Here is an 18,382-nt window from a genome sequence, read left to right as displayed (position 1 = left end):
AATTGAAAATCTAGTGATGTTTCTTGGTCAAGATGGATGATAGTTCAAGAACCATTTTAAGGTCTAGTTAGGTAAAATTAAGTTTTGCTGGAAATATTTTAAAGGGTCATTAGGTTATCTAGAAGTAGAAGAGGCAGTTCACTAAATACTGTGACTTATGAGCTGAGTAGTTGTGGAAATATTTGCTCACAATCTAGCTAGATTCCATGTATAGTGATTCACATTTAACGCATAAATCTAACTTGTACCTCTACACCTGTTAAAGATTTACTATTATTTTTTGCTAACCAGAAGAATTTTATTAATTACCAAGTAAAGAATTACAATCCCAGCTAGATTAAAGCTTTGAAAAGACATAAACTCCATGAATTGAAGTTCTTCTAGAATTTGATAAACTTTCATTTAAAATGCATTCTACAACAAATGATAGAGAGTTTTCGATGTTAACAACCTCCAATTTCATTTTGGATTAAGAAACTATCATTGACAATTGAGTCTAAAATAATCAGTTTTATTGAAGTGATAGTTAGTCATTAGCTGTCACCGTGATTTTTTTAAAATTAAATTACTTCAAACACCCTCATAATATGACACTTGTGGATCAATCCTTTGTAATTTTAAAATTAAGTATTTAAACCCTTGATATTATATAAGCCCATAGTCTATCCTGACGACTCTTGAGGCAAAAGAGACTATACTTTGAAAATTAAACACCTAACACATATCCTTATTAAAAGAGACACCTAAAACCTTTATGATTAGCCATATATTTGTGTACAGTTAAAGGAAACGGCAAAAGAAGAGGAGAATGTAAACCAATATAGTACTGCAAGTCCATAAACCATTCTGATTACAGTTAAAGCAAACGACACTATGCTAAAATTCCACAATAAACACAAGAAAGCAAAAGAATCTTGGTTCTTAAAAATATACCAGTTCATGTGAATATTAATCAGACCTCACTGCTGAATATGGACAAGGATTTCTCGTCATCTTCCTTAATAGAATTGATGATTAAAGCAACTTCCTTCATGTTTGGCCTTGCATCTGGTGATGGATTTATGCATTTGAGAGCAACTTGCAACAGATTGATCATTCTTTCTTCATTTGCACCATCTCTAATAAGGGACTTGTCGAAAACTTCACCAGTCCATTCCTCTCTAACCACTGAATTTACCCACCTAGCCAAATAATTTCCACTAGCCTGAACAGGCTTTCCTGTGAGCAATTCAAGAAGAATCACTCCAAAACTATAAACATCCATCTTGAAAGCGTTACGTGCACTAATTGCAACCGAATCATCTTCTCTGATGCTATGATCGCTTTGAACAACAAATGACTGGTCTTGATTGTTGACCATTAGACCATACTCGCTGATACAGGCTTCCATGTCTTCGTTCAGCAAAATATTGGTGGATTTCAAGTTTCCATGAGGAATATCATCATTCTGAAGGCCTTCATGCATGTAAGCTAAGGCCTCTGCTACACTGGCCGCAATGCCTAGTCTGCTCGCCCAGTCGAATGTTTGGCTGCCCTGAGAGGCTGAAATGAACCGTTATGAAGTAATATACAAACTCAGTACCTCATTATTTTTCTAGATTAAGTTATACGCAAGGATAGTTTAAAAAATATATTTACACAGTCAGGTCAGTTATAAGGTACTAATTAGTAAAGAGTTTAAGTTCTATGCACTAACCATTGTTTGGATTTGATCAACATTGTTGAACACTGAAGATTGAAGATGAAGACACAACCAAAATTTGTTATTGAGAGAAAATTGAAGATGTGGAATTTTGCCAAGGTGGAGATTTGTTGAAATTGGCAAAATGTTTGTCCCACATCGGTGGGAAAACAAAAGTTGGGGGGATTTTCCCCCTATAAAAGAAGGCTTAATGTTTAGGATTTAAACACACCTCTCATTTGCCTTCTCATCTGTTTAAGGCATTTGTATCTTCTCTCTTTAGTATTATTTCACTTGTATTTTTGGAGTGAAATAAAATATTGGTTGTGTCCGAGGAGTAGGCAAAATTAGCCGAACCTCGTAAATTCTGGTGTTCCCTTTATTATTGCTTTATTGTCTTATTTATTATTTGGTGGCTGTCATAATTTTTGGTATAGTAGTTGTGACTTATTCACACTATATACATTTGGCTTCCGCAACAATTGGTATCAGAGCCAAGGTACTGTCTAAGTATGCTCTGTGGTTGCAGCATAGTCTGATCTTCCACATCAGAAAAGATTTATCTTGGTAACTGAGTCAAGGTTCTGTCTGAGTATGCTCTGTAGTTGCAGCTTAGTCTGATCTTCTACATCAGAAAGGAAATAATCTTGATTTGTGTCGTCAGCTATTAAATAATATTTGTGTCAAATATGGGAGACAATAAACAAGAAGAATCTACATCAAGTGTCAACAATACGTCATCATTGGCATCTTCGCTTATGACAAGAATTGTGTCAAATGCGAAATTTGCGGTAGAAATTTTTGACGGGTCCGGGCATTTTGGGATGTGGCAAGGCGAGGTTCTAGATGTCCTTTTTCAACAAGGGCTAGATCTGGCCATTGAAGAAAAGAAACCAGATGTTATTGGAGAAGAAGATTGGAAGATTCTCAACCGTGTTGCTTGCGGTACCATTCGATCCTACCTTGCTAGAGAGCAGAAATATCCATACACAAAGGAAACTTCTGCAAGTAAATTATGGAAAGCACTGGAGGATAAATTTTTGAAGAAAAAAAAACAGTCAAAATAAATTGTACATGAAGAAGAGACTGTTTCACTTCACCTATGTTCCTGGTACCACGATGAATGAACATATCACCAGTTTCAATAAGTTGGTTACAGATTTGCAAAATATGGATACAACTTATGATGATGGTGACTTGGCCTTGATGTTGTTGGCGTCACTTCCTGATGAGTACGAGCACCTTGAAACTACTCTACTCCATGGAAATGACGAAGTTTCTCTCAGAGAAGTTTGTTCGGCTTTGTACAGCTATGAACAAAGAAAGCGAGAAAAACAGAAGGGCGGAGAAGGAGAAGCACTATTTGTGAGGGGTCGTCCTCAAAATCAAACGAGGACAAAGAAGGGAAGATCCAAGTCAAGATCCAGACCCAGCAAAGATGAATGTGCCTTTTGTCGAGAAAAAGGGCACTGGAAGAAAGACTGTCCGAAGTTGAAGAATAAGGCCAAATATAATAATGGAAAGGCCATTATGGATTCAAATGTAGCTGATTGTGATGATTCAGACTTCTCATTAGTTACAACAGAGTCATCAACATCATCAGACATATGGTTGATGGACTCGGCTTGTAGCCATCATATGTGTCCCAACAGGGACTGGTTTGTGGAATTTCAAGAAGGAGAATATGGAGTCATCCACACAGCGGATAACAGCCCTCTTACCTCATATGGCATTGGTTCAATACGATTAAGGAACCATGATGGAATGATCAGAACATTAACAGATGTTCGATATGTACCGGATTTGAAGAAGAATCTCATCTCTGTGGGAGCCCTGGAATCAAAAGGGTTCAAAATCATTGCAGAAAATGGAGTGATGAGAGTATGCTCCGGTGCACTAGTGGTAATGAAGGCTAATCGGAAGAATAATAATATGTACCGCTATCGTGGCAGTACAGTTATTGGGACAGCGACAGTGACATCCAGTGACGACAAAGAGGCAGAAGCAACCAAGCTATGGCACATGCGCTTGGGACATGCTGGAGGAAAATCCTTGAAAACTCTATCAGATCAAGGATTGTTAAAAGGAGTAAAGGCTTGCAACTTGGAGTTTTGTGAGCATTGTGTTAAAGGGAAACAGACAAGGGTTAAATTTGGTACAGCGATCCATAATACTAAAGGCATTTTGGATTATGTACACTCTGATGTTTGGGGTCCTTCCAAAACACCTTCATTGGGTGGGAAGCACTATTTTGTAACCTTTGTTGATGATTTTTCCCGAAGAGTATGGGTGTATACAATGAAGAGCAAAGATGAAGTGTTGGGAATTTTTCTCAAATGGAAGACGATGGTGGAGAATCAAACAGGCAAGAGGATCAAGTGTATTCGCACAGACAATGGAGGTGAATACAAAAATGATCATTTCAATAAGGTCTGTGAAAATGATGGCATCGTCCGACACTTCACTGTTAGACATACACCACAACAAAATGGAGTGGCAGAACGTATGAACCGGACCTTGCTGGAGAAGGTACGGTGTATGTTGTCCAATGCTGGCTTGGGCAAAGAATTTTGGGCTGAGGCAATTACATATGCATGTCACATCATTAATCGTCTACCATCTGCTACTATTGATGGCAAGACACCATTTGAAAAATGGTATGGAAAACCTGCTGTAGATTATAACTCTTTGCACGTGTTTGGCTCAACTGCATATTATCATGTGACGGAGTCAAAATTGGATCCAAGGGCAAAGAAGGCTATTTTTATGGGAATTACTTCTGGAGTCAAAGGATATCGCTTATGGTGTCCTATGACAAAGAAAGTAATATTCAGCAGAGATGTTACCTTTGATGAATCTGCTATGGTAAATAAGGTAACAGAAGACACCAAACAAAATAAAGGTGCTTCTAAGCAGGTGGAGTTTGAGGGAAAATTTATTTTTCCTACACAAGAAGCAGAGGAGGAAACAAATGAAGATTACCCTCTGGAAGGAGAGCCAGTAGAGGAGATTCCAACTCAGGAACCTCAACAACAACTTGAATCAATAGCAACCAGCAGGCCAAAAAGAACAATAACGAAACTTGTTCGTCTCATAGAGACGGTTGCTTGTGCAACCTCAATTGTAGCTGATGATGTTCCTACCACTTATAAAGATGTTGTCCAAAGTTCAGAAGAAGATAAGTGGAGGATTGCCATGAATGATGAAATACAGTCCCTTCATCAGAATCATACATGGAGATTGGCCAATCTCCCGAAGGGAAAGAAAGCAATTGGGTGCAAATGGGTATTTGCAAAGAAGGAAGGATTTCCTAACCAAGTAGATGTTCGCTACAAAGCAAGATTGGTGGCCAAAGGATATGCTCAAAAGGAGGGAATTGATTACAATGAAGTGTTTTCTCCAGTTGTAAAACATTCCTCCATTAGAATTATGTTGGCTTTGGTAGCACAATTGGATTTGGAACTAGTTCAGATGGATGTAAAAACTGCGTTTTTACATGGAAACTTGGAGGAGGAAATCTACATGACTCAGCCAGAAGGATTCAAAGTTGCTGGAAAAGAAAATATGGTGTGCAAACTTGAAAAATCGTTGTACGGATTGAAACAATCTTCTAGACAATGGTACAAGCGATTTGACGAGTTTATGTTGCGGCAAGGGTACAAGAGAAGCAAATACGATCATTGTGTGTATTTGCACAAGCTTAAAGATGGTTCCTTTGTATATCTTCTCCTATATGTTGATGATATGTTGATAGCTTCCAAGAATTCGGAAGAAATTGATAAGTTGAAGATTCAACTGAAGAAGGAGTTCGAGATGAAGGATCTGGGTGAGGCAAAGAAAATTCTTGGCATGGAGATAATTAGAGATAGACGTTCAAAGAAACTCTGTTTATCTCAGAAAGAATATTTGAAGAGAGTACTACAACGTTTTGGCATAGATGACAAGACTAAGCCAGTTAGTACTCCACTTGCTCCCCATTTTAAGCTAAGTACTACTATGTCGCCAATGGATGAAGCTGAACGAGAGTATATGTCAAAGGTACCATACGCAAATGCTGTTGGTAGCTTGATGTATGCAATGGTTTGCACAAGGCCTGACATTTCACAAGTTGTTGGAGTTATTAGCAGATATATGCACAATCCAGGGAAGGAGCATTGGCAAGCTGTGAAGTGGATTCTACGGTATATTCATAATACTGTAGATGTCGGGTTAGTTTTTGAGCAGGAAGACAATCAGTCTGTAGTTGGATATTGTGACTCAGATTTTGCGGGTGATCTGGACAAACGAAGATCAACTACTGGTTATGTGTTTACTTTTGCAAAGGCACCAGTTAGTTGGAAGTCTACTTTGCAGTCAACAGTTGCTTTGTCTACAACAGAGGCAGAGTATATGGCTATTACAGAGGCTGTGAAGGAGGCAATTTGGCTTCAAGGATTGCTAAAGGAGCTTGGTGTTGAACAAAAAGGTATCACAATTTTTTGTGATAGTCAAAGTGCTATTCAATTAGCGAAGAACCAAGTTTATCATGCAAGGACGAAGCACATTGATGTTCGGTATCATTTTGTACGAGAAATCATAGAAGAAGGTGGAGTCACGATGAAGAAAATTCATACTATGGAGAATCTTGCTGATATGCTGACAAAGGTGGTGACTGCGGTCAAGTTTCAACATTGTTTGGATTTGATCAACATTGTTGAACACTGAAGATTGAAGATGAAGACACAACCAAAATTTGTTACCGAGAGAAAATTGAAGATGTGGAATTTTGCCAAGGTGGAGATTTGTTGAATTATGTCAAATTTCCATCCCACATCGGTGGGTTAAGGAGTTGGTGGGAAACTTTTCCCCTATAAAAGAAGGCTTAATGTTTAGGATTTATACACACCTCTCATTTGCCTTCTCATCTGTTTAAGGCATTTGTATCTTCTCTCTTTAGTATTATTTCACTTGTATTTTTGGAGTGAAATAAAATATTGGTTGTGTCCGAGGAGTAGGCAAAATTAGCCGAACCTCGTAAATTCTGGTGTTCCCTTTATTATTGCTTTATTGTCTTATTTATTATTTGGTGGCTGTCATAATTTTTGGTATAGCAGTTGTGACTTATTCACACTATATACATTTGGCTTCCGCAACAGTATACAGTTAATGACATGGCAGAATGAGATCAAATGGGCAGTAACACATGCCAGAGTAGGAATGCAAGAGCTGAACTATACAGAATGGCGCTGACTGGGTGTGTCTTTGCTCTCTCTGGAAAGAGATGAATTGTGTTGTCGAAGGAATAGACACATTTAGAGCTGTGGGACTTGAAGGAGAGCTGACTGCTGAGAGTCTAGTTTTTGTATAGGGGAGTTAACTGCTGATATAGTTAGTTGAGGTGCTACTTATGATGGGGCTTATGTCCATGGTTCAGATTTCTTTTCTTCCGTTGAGCTGTACTGTTTTGATTTGGTAAATAAAATGCTATTATTACCAAAAAATCAATTATTTTTAATAGAAGAAAAACTCTGATATGCTGACATTATTTCGGGAACTAGGTTCAGGAAGTTAAATTCCAATGAAAGCATGTCCATATGCTAGCCAAACAAATAATTAGTTCTATCCTACTTCATCAACCAAAGAGCACCTGAGATTTTGACTTGGATGGACCCTGAATCTGGAAAGTGGCCTATAGTTCTTTTATATTTTCCTTTAGTGTAATCAATTCTTCATAGGTCTTGGCGTAACCGGTAAAGTTACTGTCATGTGACCAAGAGGTCACGGGTTCAAGCCGTGGAAACAGCCTCTTGCAGAAATACATGGTAAGGATGCGTACAATAGACCTTTGTGGTCCGGCCTTCCCCGGACCCAACGCATAGCTGGAGCTTAGTGCACCGGGCTTCCCTTAATTCTTCATAGGTCTTGTAGGGTGGCCTATTACTCTTCTAGGGCCTGGACTCCAAGCGAAAATTGATTTACTAGAAGGGAGAATAATTATGTTTACAAATGATAAACTTACAATGGAGATGCTTGAAGAGATTGTCATTCTGTTGGTACTTGTAAACTATTAGCTTCTCTTGCTTGGAACTGTAGAAAGCAATAAGGGGCAACACATGAGGATGCTTCATTCTATGTATTCCATGCATCCTCTTCTTGATATCATCTTTCGAAATATTCCAACCTCTGATCCTCTTTACTACCAATGTTACTCCTCCATCAGCTTTGACCTTGTAAACACTTCCATGTCTTCCTTTACCAATCAGTTCAGCAGGAGCTCGAAGCAAATCCTCGAATCTCAATTTGTTAGCCATAGGACTTGAAAGGATTTCAAAAGATGCTGAGAACATTGAGTTTTCTGGAGATGTTATTGAATATTCTGACCTGTTTCCAGGAGCCTTTGACTCACCAGGGCTATTGTTCTTGGTCTGATCCTTTAGAGCAGTACTCTTGCTCTTTTTCTTCCTGATGCACTTAAAAAGCTTTAATGCAAGTAGAAATATGATAATCAACCCAAGAATAGCATAGCCAAGATAGATAAGGAATGAGATTTTCTTCTTCTTAGAAACTGGAGGAGGAGGTGGCGATGGCGATGGTGGACATGTGTTTGACAATGGCACTCCACATAATCCAGGATTACCCAAAAAACTGTTGGAATCAAAATGGTCCTTGACATCAGGAACTGGACCAGTTAAATTATTGTAGGAGACATTGAAATCTACAAGATTGGAAAAATCGAAATTTGGTATTTGCCCTGTTAGCTGGTTTCTTTCAGCCAAAAAAGTTAGCAACCCTGAGATTCTTGACATATCAGGTAGCTGCCCTGAGAAGGCATTGTCTGAAAGAACAAGCCTTTTCAAATTGTTTAATCGCGAAAGAGAGCTTGGAAGACTGCCTGAGAATTTATTTCCATGCAAATACAAGTGTGTGAGACGCCTGCAGTTGGATATTTCTTGTGGTAAAAGTCCAATAATTTTGTTCTCATTCAAGCTTAGTACAGCAAGGGAAGTAGCCTCACAGACAGAAGCAGCATCAAGAATTCCAGTGAGATTCTTCTGATCAAGAACGATGTGTTTTACATGTTGATTTCCTGTATCACAAGCTATGCCCTCCCAATTGTTTGTACAGGGATCAGATGATAAATTCCATCCAAAGTTTACATCTTTTGAGATATTTCCAAGAGAAATCTCGTTCATGAACTTGACCAGTGCTTGTCTCACTTCGAAAGTTTCTGAATTTGACAGTACTAATAACATGTGAAAGAATATGCTCAAGATTACCCATTTTGTAACTGGAATCATTTCAGGTGGAAGGGACTAAAAAAGCTGAAATCTCTTTTAGCTTAGACCTCTTCAGTATGTAATGATGAAATGATTGGTAATTGGCATTTTGCTAACAAAGTATGAATAGGGTCTAGCTAATGCTAAACAGGCCAGTTGGCTGATTCTGCAAAGACGTGGTCAATATAGTGCAGACTCAATCATAACAAAAAACAGATGATCTAATGAAAATTGGCAACAGAAGGAGAAGAAGTATTTAAAATATTGAAGGCCGGCAAAAGTATCAAAGATTTGCATGGTTCCTCCTTGTAAGTTTGCTTCTGAGTAGATGCATTACTATAGAGATTAAGAATGATCCAAGTGGTCCTTTTCTTATGCATCACTACGACTAACATTCTAAAAGGTCCAAAGCGCTTCACGATAACAAAGTTATTTTCAATGACTTTTCCCACCTGCTATATACCACTTGTATCAAAAGGAAGAATACATAGAACACTACAAACCTACAAAAACAAGAATTTTTACTTGTTATTTTTCTGTATAATATGTACACGTGCATCCCTCAGCTAAAATCTGCAGGAAATTTTGCTTTTCTCTTCTTCCCACTATCTCATTGAATGCTTAATGATTGCTCCAAAGAGGAAGCAACAAATAACTTACTCTCCGGGAAAATCAGTGTAAAAGAAAATGAGAACCAAATCGATGAATGCTAATTAAGAGTCCGGAACACTTGTGAAGTCAGCTCCAGGCGTTACATCATCTAAATCTTTCATACGGTTCAATAATCCAGATAATGGTTTCAACTGTTCAAAACCTCAAATATTCAAAAGCTTACCCCTTAACAACGGTGGCAAACGGGCGGTTCTGGTCGGATATGAGCAGGTCGAAAATGAGAAATACAAAGAACAAATAAATTATCCGATCCGATCCATATTTAATATGGATAGAAAATGAGTTCACCTACAGATAATATAGATGTACATATTATCTATGACTTCTTGAATATGATCTCTTGGGAGAATTACTACTCTCTCAAAACTTGAGGAATCCCAATTTGAATCTTTGCAAATGTGACTTTAAACTCATTGGTTATCTATTTTTAAGTGGATAATATGGATCTTATTCATGACTCATAGTCAAAAAGTTCATTATCCAACTCATTCTTTAGTGAATAATATCCGCGGATATCTTTTTTTTTTCACTTTGCCACTAGACCTCAATAACACATCCTAATAAAACAGTCACATGAGAATGCAAACAGCAATAATATAAATAATTAATGATTACGAGAATGCTTATTTAAGTTTTAAAGGTTGAAATTAAGAATAAAGTGGCTGCTATGACTGAATGTTCATCAGAAATTCGAGTATAAGATTGGGGGAGAGAGCTAGTCGGTGGAAAGAGATCAGCAAAATAGATCTCTTTGGGTCCACATTATTAAAACATTTTACAAAGTTTGAGGCAAGATCAAAGCTCTGATTCTATAAATTGTCAATTAACAATAGTATAAAAAATTTTAAAAAGGTATATAAAAGGGACTGTATCAACAACCCATTTGGCTTTGTTCCTAATGACATTCATAATTGTCGTCATGGGTAAACCCCACACCATATCTCTCTTCAATCTGGTGCAAAAAACCGGGTGACAGGCAATTTGTCGGACACGTGGCATTCAAATAGGGTCTCAGATACAAGTTTTTTTTTTTACCGTTCTTCACGTGCTTGACTTTGTTGTTCTCTAAGCCTGATAGGGGTAATAATTCCACTTTTCACAAATTGAAGTACCTGCAATAAAAATGTGTGTAAAAGGAATTTTTCGTGCAAGTTTAGGATAAAGTATAGACTATATATTAATCTCTATTTAGATGAACGGCCAATCAATCACGGCGAGCCACCTTTTGCTAAGGTTGGTCGTTACGAAAAATTAGACCATGTATTGATTTTAGATATATAAAATATATATTGAACACTCTTGTCCGGAATTTTGTTTATTTCTTTCAAATCTAAACACCCCTATAAAACTTTCTGGCTTCGCCACTGTATCCATCAAATTTCCACATATGATTTAAAGGGAAAAAGAATCTTGGTCCCTGTATGCATTTTTCAGATGGTTGTTTGATTTATGCAGGAAAGAGGCTCAATACTCTGAACCTTCTGGTTCTGCAAATGAAAGGGGAAAGCCATTCACAAATCCAGGTTCTCAATCCACTTTCTCGTGTGACTAGTTAAGTTGTTTAATACTCCACTGATTTAGTTACTGCTGAACCATTGAAGGAAGAAGTGGTTCTAAAGAGAGTAGATATTTTCTTTGTTCTTCAGTCCTTGACGTGGAGTTTTGGACTTTATGTGATACTATAAAACTGAACAGAAGGATGCTTTGATCTTCATTGGTTATTTGGGAAGCGAAGGGAGCATATCAAATCATTCACAGATAAAGGCAAAGTGACTAAGCCAGGTGGTGTTAATTTGTACAATAGTTTCTTCATTTTGTTGTTTCTTTTCTTTCGGTTGACTGAAATCTAGATGCACACAGTAACCAGTACAATCACGGGTTGTTCCTTTGATACGTTTGATCAAAGTTGCAAATATTTTATACATCTTCCTTCAAACCAGTGAATTCCAGCGTGACACAAAATCTATTTCTTGTAGTTAAAGTGAAAAATTCCAATCAATGGAGATCGTAAAAAGCATAGTATATGGAGGTTTAATAGAGTCAATTACAAGCTTAGTTGTGGTTTTCTCCGCAGCTGCTTCCGACGCTGATACACGTAAGTCTTTGAGTTCTCAATCTCTGCTCTTTTGGTTGGTTAGTCTTTGACAGAATATGATATGGCTTATAGAGTTTTGTTGATACTGCAGTTAAGATCCTAATTATTGGAGTGGCAAATTTGATCGGTGGACTTTTTGTCATTTGTCAGAATGTGAGTATTCCATAATTCTAGTTCAACTCTACAGTTGGTATTCTGCATCAGTTCTTGCATCTTAATCCTTTTCTTGAATCACATGTAAGCTTGCAGTTGATGGATTTGAAAATTAAATATACCAGAGTAGGTTCCAATTTAAGTGATCAAATCGATCGATACCAAGAACTACTTGGCCCAAAAGAGCATTTCCTACTTCATGCAATTGTTGCCCTGCTATCATATTTTATATTTGGCCTTGTTCCACCATTAGTATATGGCTTCACATATCTTAAGAGTGATAACAAAGAATGCAAGCTTATAGCAGTTGCCATCGCTTCTTCTATGTGCATTATCATGCTTGCTACTGCAAAGGCTTATACGCGAGGAGCAAACAAGTTCAGTAAATACGTCAAAACTGTCCTATTCTATGGTATAGCTGCAAGTATGGCCTCAGGTGTTGGCTATGCAGCAGGCCATTTCATTAAGAGTCTCATGGATAAATTAGTTGGTTTGACTCAAAGCCAGCTCCCTCTCTTTTTATCTCCGAGATAGATTCATAAGATCCAACCTGGTTAACCTATTGACATCTTTTGCAGTGCTACCTAGCTATTGTAAAATCTTCTTATGTTCGCACTCATGTTTTGTAAGCTTTTATAACCTTTAAAGATGTGTGTTTTCTTGTAAATTTCGATTAAGAAATGAGGTTTTTCTGCACTAAATTAAAAGTCTTTAGTCCCTGCAGTGTGATATCAGGATGATGAATGTAGCCTGTTTCTGTGATTCACAGACCTTAGCCTGATAATTAATATGGAATCACAATGAATATATCTTTTCATTCAATGTTGTAAACAGATAAATTACTTTACAGGTTCTTTTACTATTATAAACAGAGAGATTATTGCATGGTTCGTAACTACTGCACAAGAATTGATTGAGTTATTAGATGGGACCTCTTATTATTTGCACAAAAGGAATGGTATCACTGTCACAAATTTCTGCTATCTCTACCTGTGTTTTTCCTTTCTGTGTTCTCTTTTTTCCTTTTTTTTTCTTTCTCCTCTTTTTGTTGTTCTTCTATAGACTCTTGAAACATGAAATTGAATCAATAGGATTCTAATCTCAGGAGAGATAGCAATAATTGGCTATAGGTTAGCTCGATCTGTAGGACACTTGCATGAAAAAATTAGACTTAACAAGTACTATATACCAATACATAGAGAGTAAAATAAGGATATTTAGTTAATATTTTGAAGTATTCAATAACAGCTAATATAACTGTCAATCCATGAGTAGGGTTGAGAATCCCAAATTCTAAGAAAACTTGCAAGAAAGCTATATTATCAATATAACGAAACAGAGAAGTTTTAAATAATTCAAACATTCATTTTGAGGGGGGGAAACTTTATAACATGTCAAAGTACGAAGGTACATTTTAATTTCAATTGAGCACAAAATATGTTCTAAAGCTGTATGTGTTTTCTGATGAAATGACCATAATGAGATTCTTACAAGAAAAAAACTACAAATAATTACCCTCGAAAGCAAATTAGGCTATAATTTAAGATGCTTAGCTAGCATGATGATTATCTGGTGATGAAGAGAAAATTAAAAGAGATTGCAAGAAATGAATTTGCAGCTTTAATTGCATAATGTAATTAGCAGTTTCAAGAAGCAATTGATGAGAAGGTAGTTGTCTGGCGCCTGGGATTAGCCTCTGTAGCTTCACCACTTTGTCTTGCTGCTGTTGAAGATCAACACAGCCCATTCTTGATCTCCTCCTCCCCCTAATTCTCCTTGTATTCTTTGTTGATTTCATGAGTACCCTTTCTACGCCTAGCCTTTTTCTGTAACCCATAATTTCAAGCTTGCTTTTGGTTCATGCAAACTCAAAGGAACAGCTTGTGTATATATAGACACAAAAGTATTAATGCAGAGTTGGCACAACATCTATGGCGCATGTAAACTCATGCATGTGAATATGTGATGACTTTGGTTTGACACTTAGGTAACTCATATGCCTGGCCTACTTTAACACCAACATACTTGGCAACATCGTTTCATTTGTGGTTCTGTTATCTTAACATATCTCATTAAGTTTTGTATGGCCAACAGTGGGCAATATAAATTTTTTAAATTTACAATAACATGCAACTTTCTATAGTAAACATGATATGATACTTCAAAAATTAAAGTAATTAATAAAATAGCATATTCATCGATCGGATCACTAATAGTATTAACATTATCAGTATATATAACTTAATCATATTCAGTTTAGCAATGTGAAGGAGACCCTTGAAGCAAGGTAAAGTTGTCTCCATGTGACATATAGGTCACATGTTGGAATAGTGTGGAAGCAATCTGCATTATCGTAAGCTGTCAACGTCACACCCCTTGGGGTGCGATCCTTCCCCGATCCTGCATGAACACAAAATGCCTTGTGTACCCGGCATTCAATTTAGCATTATGTTTTGAACTTGCGAGCTATTACTTGTCTTCTCATGTTAATGGTGTGGCCAACTAGGCTTTCATCATTCTCTATCTACAAGTAAAAGAAGTGGATAATGAATAGTACATCTTTAGGCTTTTCTCAAATAGAAGAATGTGATGTCATGTGGGAAACAGATAATGTGTGGAAATAAATTTGGAAGCAAAGATATGTGGTTTGTGGAGATCTAGTGTTGGCTGGCGGCCAAGTGGCATATATTGTGATGTGGGAATTTTGCTGGCGGAGACGAGGCACATGGCTTGACAGCTCTCTCGAACTGAGGAACTCATTGCGACCACTAGATTTTGGTTTATTTTCACCATCATAAACTACAACAACTAAAATAAATAAGAAAGTATTGACAACTTCAGTTTTTAATAAAACGGTTTGCACAACATTTGAATTTGATGTGGAAGATCAGACTATGTTGCAACCACAGAGCATACTTAGACAGTACCTTGGCTCTGATACCAATTGTTGCGGAAGCCAAATGTATATAGTGTGAATAAGTCACAACTACTATACCAAAAATTATGACAGCCACCAAATAATAAATAAGACAATAAAGCAATAATAAAGGGAACACCAGAATTTACGAGGTTCGGCTAATTTTGCCTACTCCTCGGACACAGCCAATATTTTATTTCACTCCAAAAATACAAGTGAAATAATACTAAAGAGAGAAGATACAAATGACTTAAACAGATGAGAATGCAAATGAGAGGTGTATTTCAATCCTAAACATTAGGTCTTCTTTTATAGGGGGGAAATCCCCCCAACTATTCATTTCTCACCGATGTGGGACAAACATTTCTGCCAAACTTAACAAATCTCCACCTTGGCAAAATTTCACATCTTCAATTTTCTCTCAATAACAAAATTTGATTGTGTCTTCATCTTCAATCTTCAGTTTTCAACAATGTTGATCAAATCCAAACAATGTTGAAACTTGACCGCAGTCACCACCTTTGTCAGCATATCAGCAGGATTCTCCGTAGTATGAATTTTCTTCACCGTGACTCCACCTTCTTCTATGATTTCTCGTACGAAATGATACCGAACATCAATGTGCTTCGTCCTTGCATGATAAACTTGGTTCTTCGCTAATTGAATAGCACTTTGACTATCACAAAAAATTGTGATACCTTTTTGTTCAACACCAAGCTCCTTTAGCAATCCTTGAAGCCAAATTGCCTCTTTCACAGCCTCTGTAATAGCCATGTACTCTGCCTCTGTTGTAGACAAAGCAACTGTTGACTGCAAAGTAGACTTCCAACTAACTGGTGCCTTTGCAAAAGTAAACACATAACCAGTAGTTGATCTTCGTTTGTCCATATCACCCGCAAAATCTGAGTCACAATATCCAATTACAGACTGATTGTCTTCCTGCTCAAAAACTAACCCGACATCTACAGTATTATGAATATACCGTAGAATCCACTTCACAGCTTGCCAATGCTCCTTCCCTGGATTGTGCATATATCTGCTAATAACTCCAACAGCTTGTGAAATGTCAGGCCTTGTGCAAACCATTGCATACATCAAGCTACCAACAGCATTTGCGTATGGTACCTTTGACATATACTCTCGTTCAGCTTCATCCATTGGCGACATAGTAGTACTTAGCTTAAAATGGGAAGCAAGTGGAGTACTAACTGGCTTAGTCTTGTCATCTATGCCAAAACGTTGAAGTACTCTCTTCAAATATTCCTTTTGAGATAAACAGAGTTTCTTTGAACGTCTATCTCTAATTATCTCCATGCCAAGAATTTTCTTTGCCTCACCCAAATCCTTCATCTCGAACTCCTTCTTCAGTTGAATCTTCAACTTATCAATTTCTTCCGAATTCTTGGAAGCTATCAACATATCATCAACATATAGGAGAAGATATACAAAGGAACCATCTTTAAGCTTGTGCAAATACACACAATGATCGTATTTGCTTCTCTTGTACCCTTGCCGCAACATAAACTCGTCAAATCGCTTGTACCATTGTCTAGAAGATTGTTTCAATCCGTACAATGATTTTTCAAGTTTGCACACCATATTTTCTTTTCCAACAACTTTGAATCCTTCTGGCTGAGTCATGTAGATTTCCTCCTCCAAGTTTCCATGTAAAAACGCAGTTTTTACATCCATCTGAACTAGTTCCAAATCCAATTGTGCTACCAAAGCCAACATAATTCTAATGGAGGAATGTTTTACAACTGGAGAAAACACTTCATTGTAATCAATTCCCTCCTTTTGAGCATATCCTTTGGCCACCAATCTTGCTTTGTAGCGAACATCTACTTGGTTAGGAAATCCTTCCTTCTTTGCAAATACCCATTTGCACCCAATTGCTTTCTTTCCCTTCGGGAGATTGGCCAATCTCCATGTATGATTCTGATGAAGGGACTGTATTTCATCATTCATGGCAATCCTCCACTTATCTTCTTCTGAACTTTGGACAACATCTTTATAAGTGGTAGGAATATCATCAGCTACAATTGAGGTTGCACAAGCAACCGTCTCTATGAGACGAACAGGTTTCGTTATTGTTCTTTTTAGCCTGCTGGTTGCTATTGATTCAAGTTGTTGTTGAGGTTCCTGAGTTGGAATCTCCTGTACTGGCTCTCCTTCCAGAGGGTAATCTTCATTTGTTTCCTCATCTGCTTCTTGTGTAGGAAAAATAAATTTTCCCTCAAACTCCACCTGCTTAGAAGCACCTTCATTTTGTTTGGTATCTTCTGTTACCTTATTTACCATAGCAAATTCATCAAAGGTAACATCCCTGCTGAATATTACTTTCTTTGTCATAGGACACCATAAGCGATATCCTTTGACTCCAGAAGTAATTCCCATAAAAATAGCTTTCTTTGCCCTTGGATCCAATTTTGACTCTGTCACATGATAATATGCAGTTGAGCCAAACACGTGCAAAGAGTTATAATCTACAGCAGGTTTTCCATACCATTTTTCAAATGGTGTCTTGCCATCAATAGCAGCAGATGGTAGACGATTAATGAGGTGGCATGCATATGTAATTGCCTCAGCCCAAAATTCTTTGCCCAAGCCAGCATTGGACAACATACACCGTACCTTCTCCAGCAAGGTCCGGTTCATACGTTCTGCCACTCCATTTTGTTGTGGTGTATGTCTAACAGTGAAGTGTCGGACGATGCCATCATTTTCACAGACCTTATTGAAATGATCATTTTTGTATTCACCTCCATTGTCTGTGCGAATACACTTGATCCTCTTGCCTGTTTGATTCTCCACCATCGTCTTCCATTTGAGAAAAATTCCCAACACTTCATCTTTGCTCTTCATTGTATACACCCATACTCTTCGGGAAAAATCATCAACAAAGGTTACAAAATAGTGCTTCCCACCCAATGAAGGTGTTTTGGAAGGACCCCAAACATCTGAGTGTACATAATCCAAAATGCCTTTAGTATTATGGATCGTTGTACCAAATTTAACCCTTGTCTGTTTCCCTTTAACACAATGCTCACAAAACTCCAAGTTGCAAGCCTTTACTCCTTTTAACAATCCTTGATCTGATAGAGTTTTCAAGGATTTTCCTCCAGCATGTCCCAAGCGCATGTGCCATAGCTTGGTTGCTTCTGCTTCTTTGTCATCACTGGATGTCACTGTCGCTGTCCCAATAACTGTACTGCCACGATAGCGGTACATATTATTATTCTTCTGATTAGCCTTCATTACCACTAGTGCACCGGAGCATACTCTCATCACTCCATTTTTTGCAATGATTTTGAACCCTTTTGATTCTAGGGCTCCCACAGAGATGAGATTCTTCTTCAAATCCGGTACATATCGAATATCTATCAATGTTCTGATCATTCCATCATGGTTCCTTAATCGTATTGAACCAATGTCATATGAGGTAAGAGGGCTGTTATCCGCTGTGTGGACGACTCCATATTCTCCTTCTTGAAATTCCACGAACCAGTCCCTGTTGGGACACATATGATAGCTACAAGCCGAGTCCATCAACCATATGTCTGATGATGTTGATGACTCTGTTGTAACTAATGAGAAGTCTGAATCAT

The 18,382-nt window shown here is 37.6% G+C and overlaps 2 protein-coding genes across 7 annotated transcripts; one reads left to right on the top strand and one right to left on the bottom strand.

Annotated features, from left to right (window-relative positions):
* Positions 1-756: 756 nt before the first annotated feature.
* On the bottom strand, positions 757-9,454 carry LOC104234322 (probable inactive receptor kinase At2g26730). Its single transcript, XM_070168638.1, has 2 exons — positions 7,680-9,454; positions 757-1,542 (listed from the first exon to the last, which is right to left on the bottom strand). Exons 1-2 carry the CDS (start codon positions 8,956-8,958, stop codon positions 953-955), a joined length of 1,869 nt encoding a protein of 622 aa, XP_070024739.1. The 5' UTR covers positions 8,959-9,454; the 3' UTR covers positions 757-952.
* A 1,322-nt stretch (positions 9,455-10,776) lies between these two features.
* Positions 10,777-12,878, top strand: LOC104234317 (membrane protein of ER body-like protein). Of its 6 annotated transcripts, none has more exons than XM_009787864.2 (6): positions 10,777-10,842; positions 11,065-11,132; positions 11,305-11,391; positions 11,586-11,704; positions 11,796-11,857; positions 11,954-12,878. In XM_009787864.2, exons 4-6 carry the CDS (start codon positions 11,608-11,610, stop codon positions 12,389-12,391), a joined length of 597 nt encoding a protein of 198 aa, XP_009786166.1. In that variant the 5' UTR covers positions 10,777-10,842; positions 11,065-11,132; positions 11,305-11,391; positions 11,586-11,607; the 3' UTR covers positions 12,392-12,878. The 6 variants fall into 6 exon arrangements, 5 of the variants coding, with proteins under 5 accessions (XP_009786166.1, XP_009786165.1, XP_009786161.1 ...); XM_009787863.2 differs by having other exon boundaries at positions 11,256-11,391; XM_009787859.2 differs by having other exon boundaries at positions 11,211-11,391.
* The last annotated feature ends 5,504 nt before the right edge of the window (positions 12,879-18,382 follow it).

The sequence above is a fragment of the Nicotiana sylvestris genome, chromosome 3, assembly GCF_000393655.2.
Source record: "Nicotiana sylvestris chromosome 3, ASM39365v2, whole genome shotgun sequence".
Classification (NCBI taxonomy): domain Eukaryota; kingdom Viridiplantae; phylum Streptophyta; class Magnoliopsida; order Solanales; family Solanaceae; genus Nicotiana; species Nicotiana sylvestris.
Note: the sequence above shows the minus strand (reverse complement) of the source record. Positions and strands in the feature narration are given on the sequence as shown.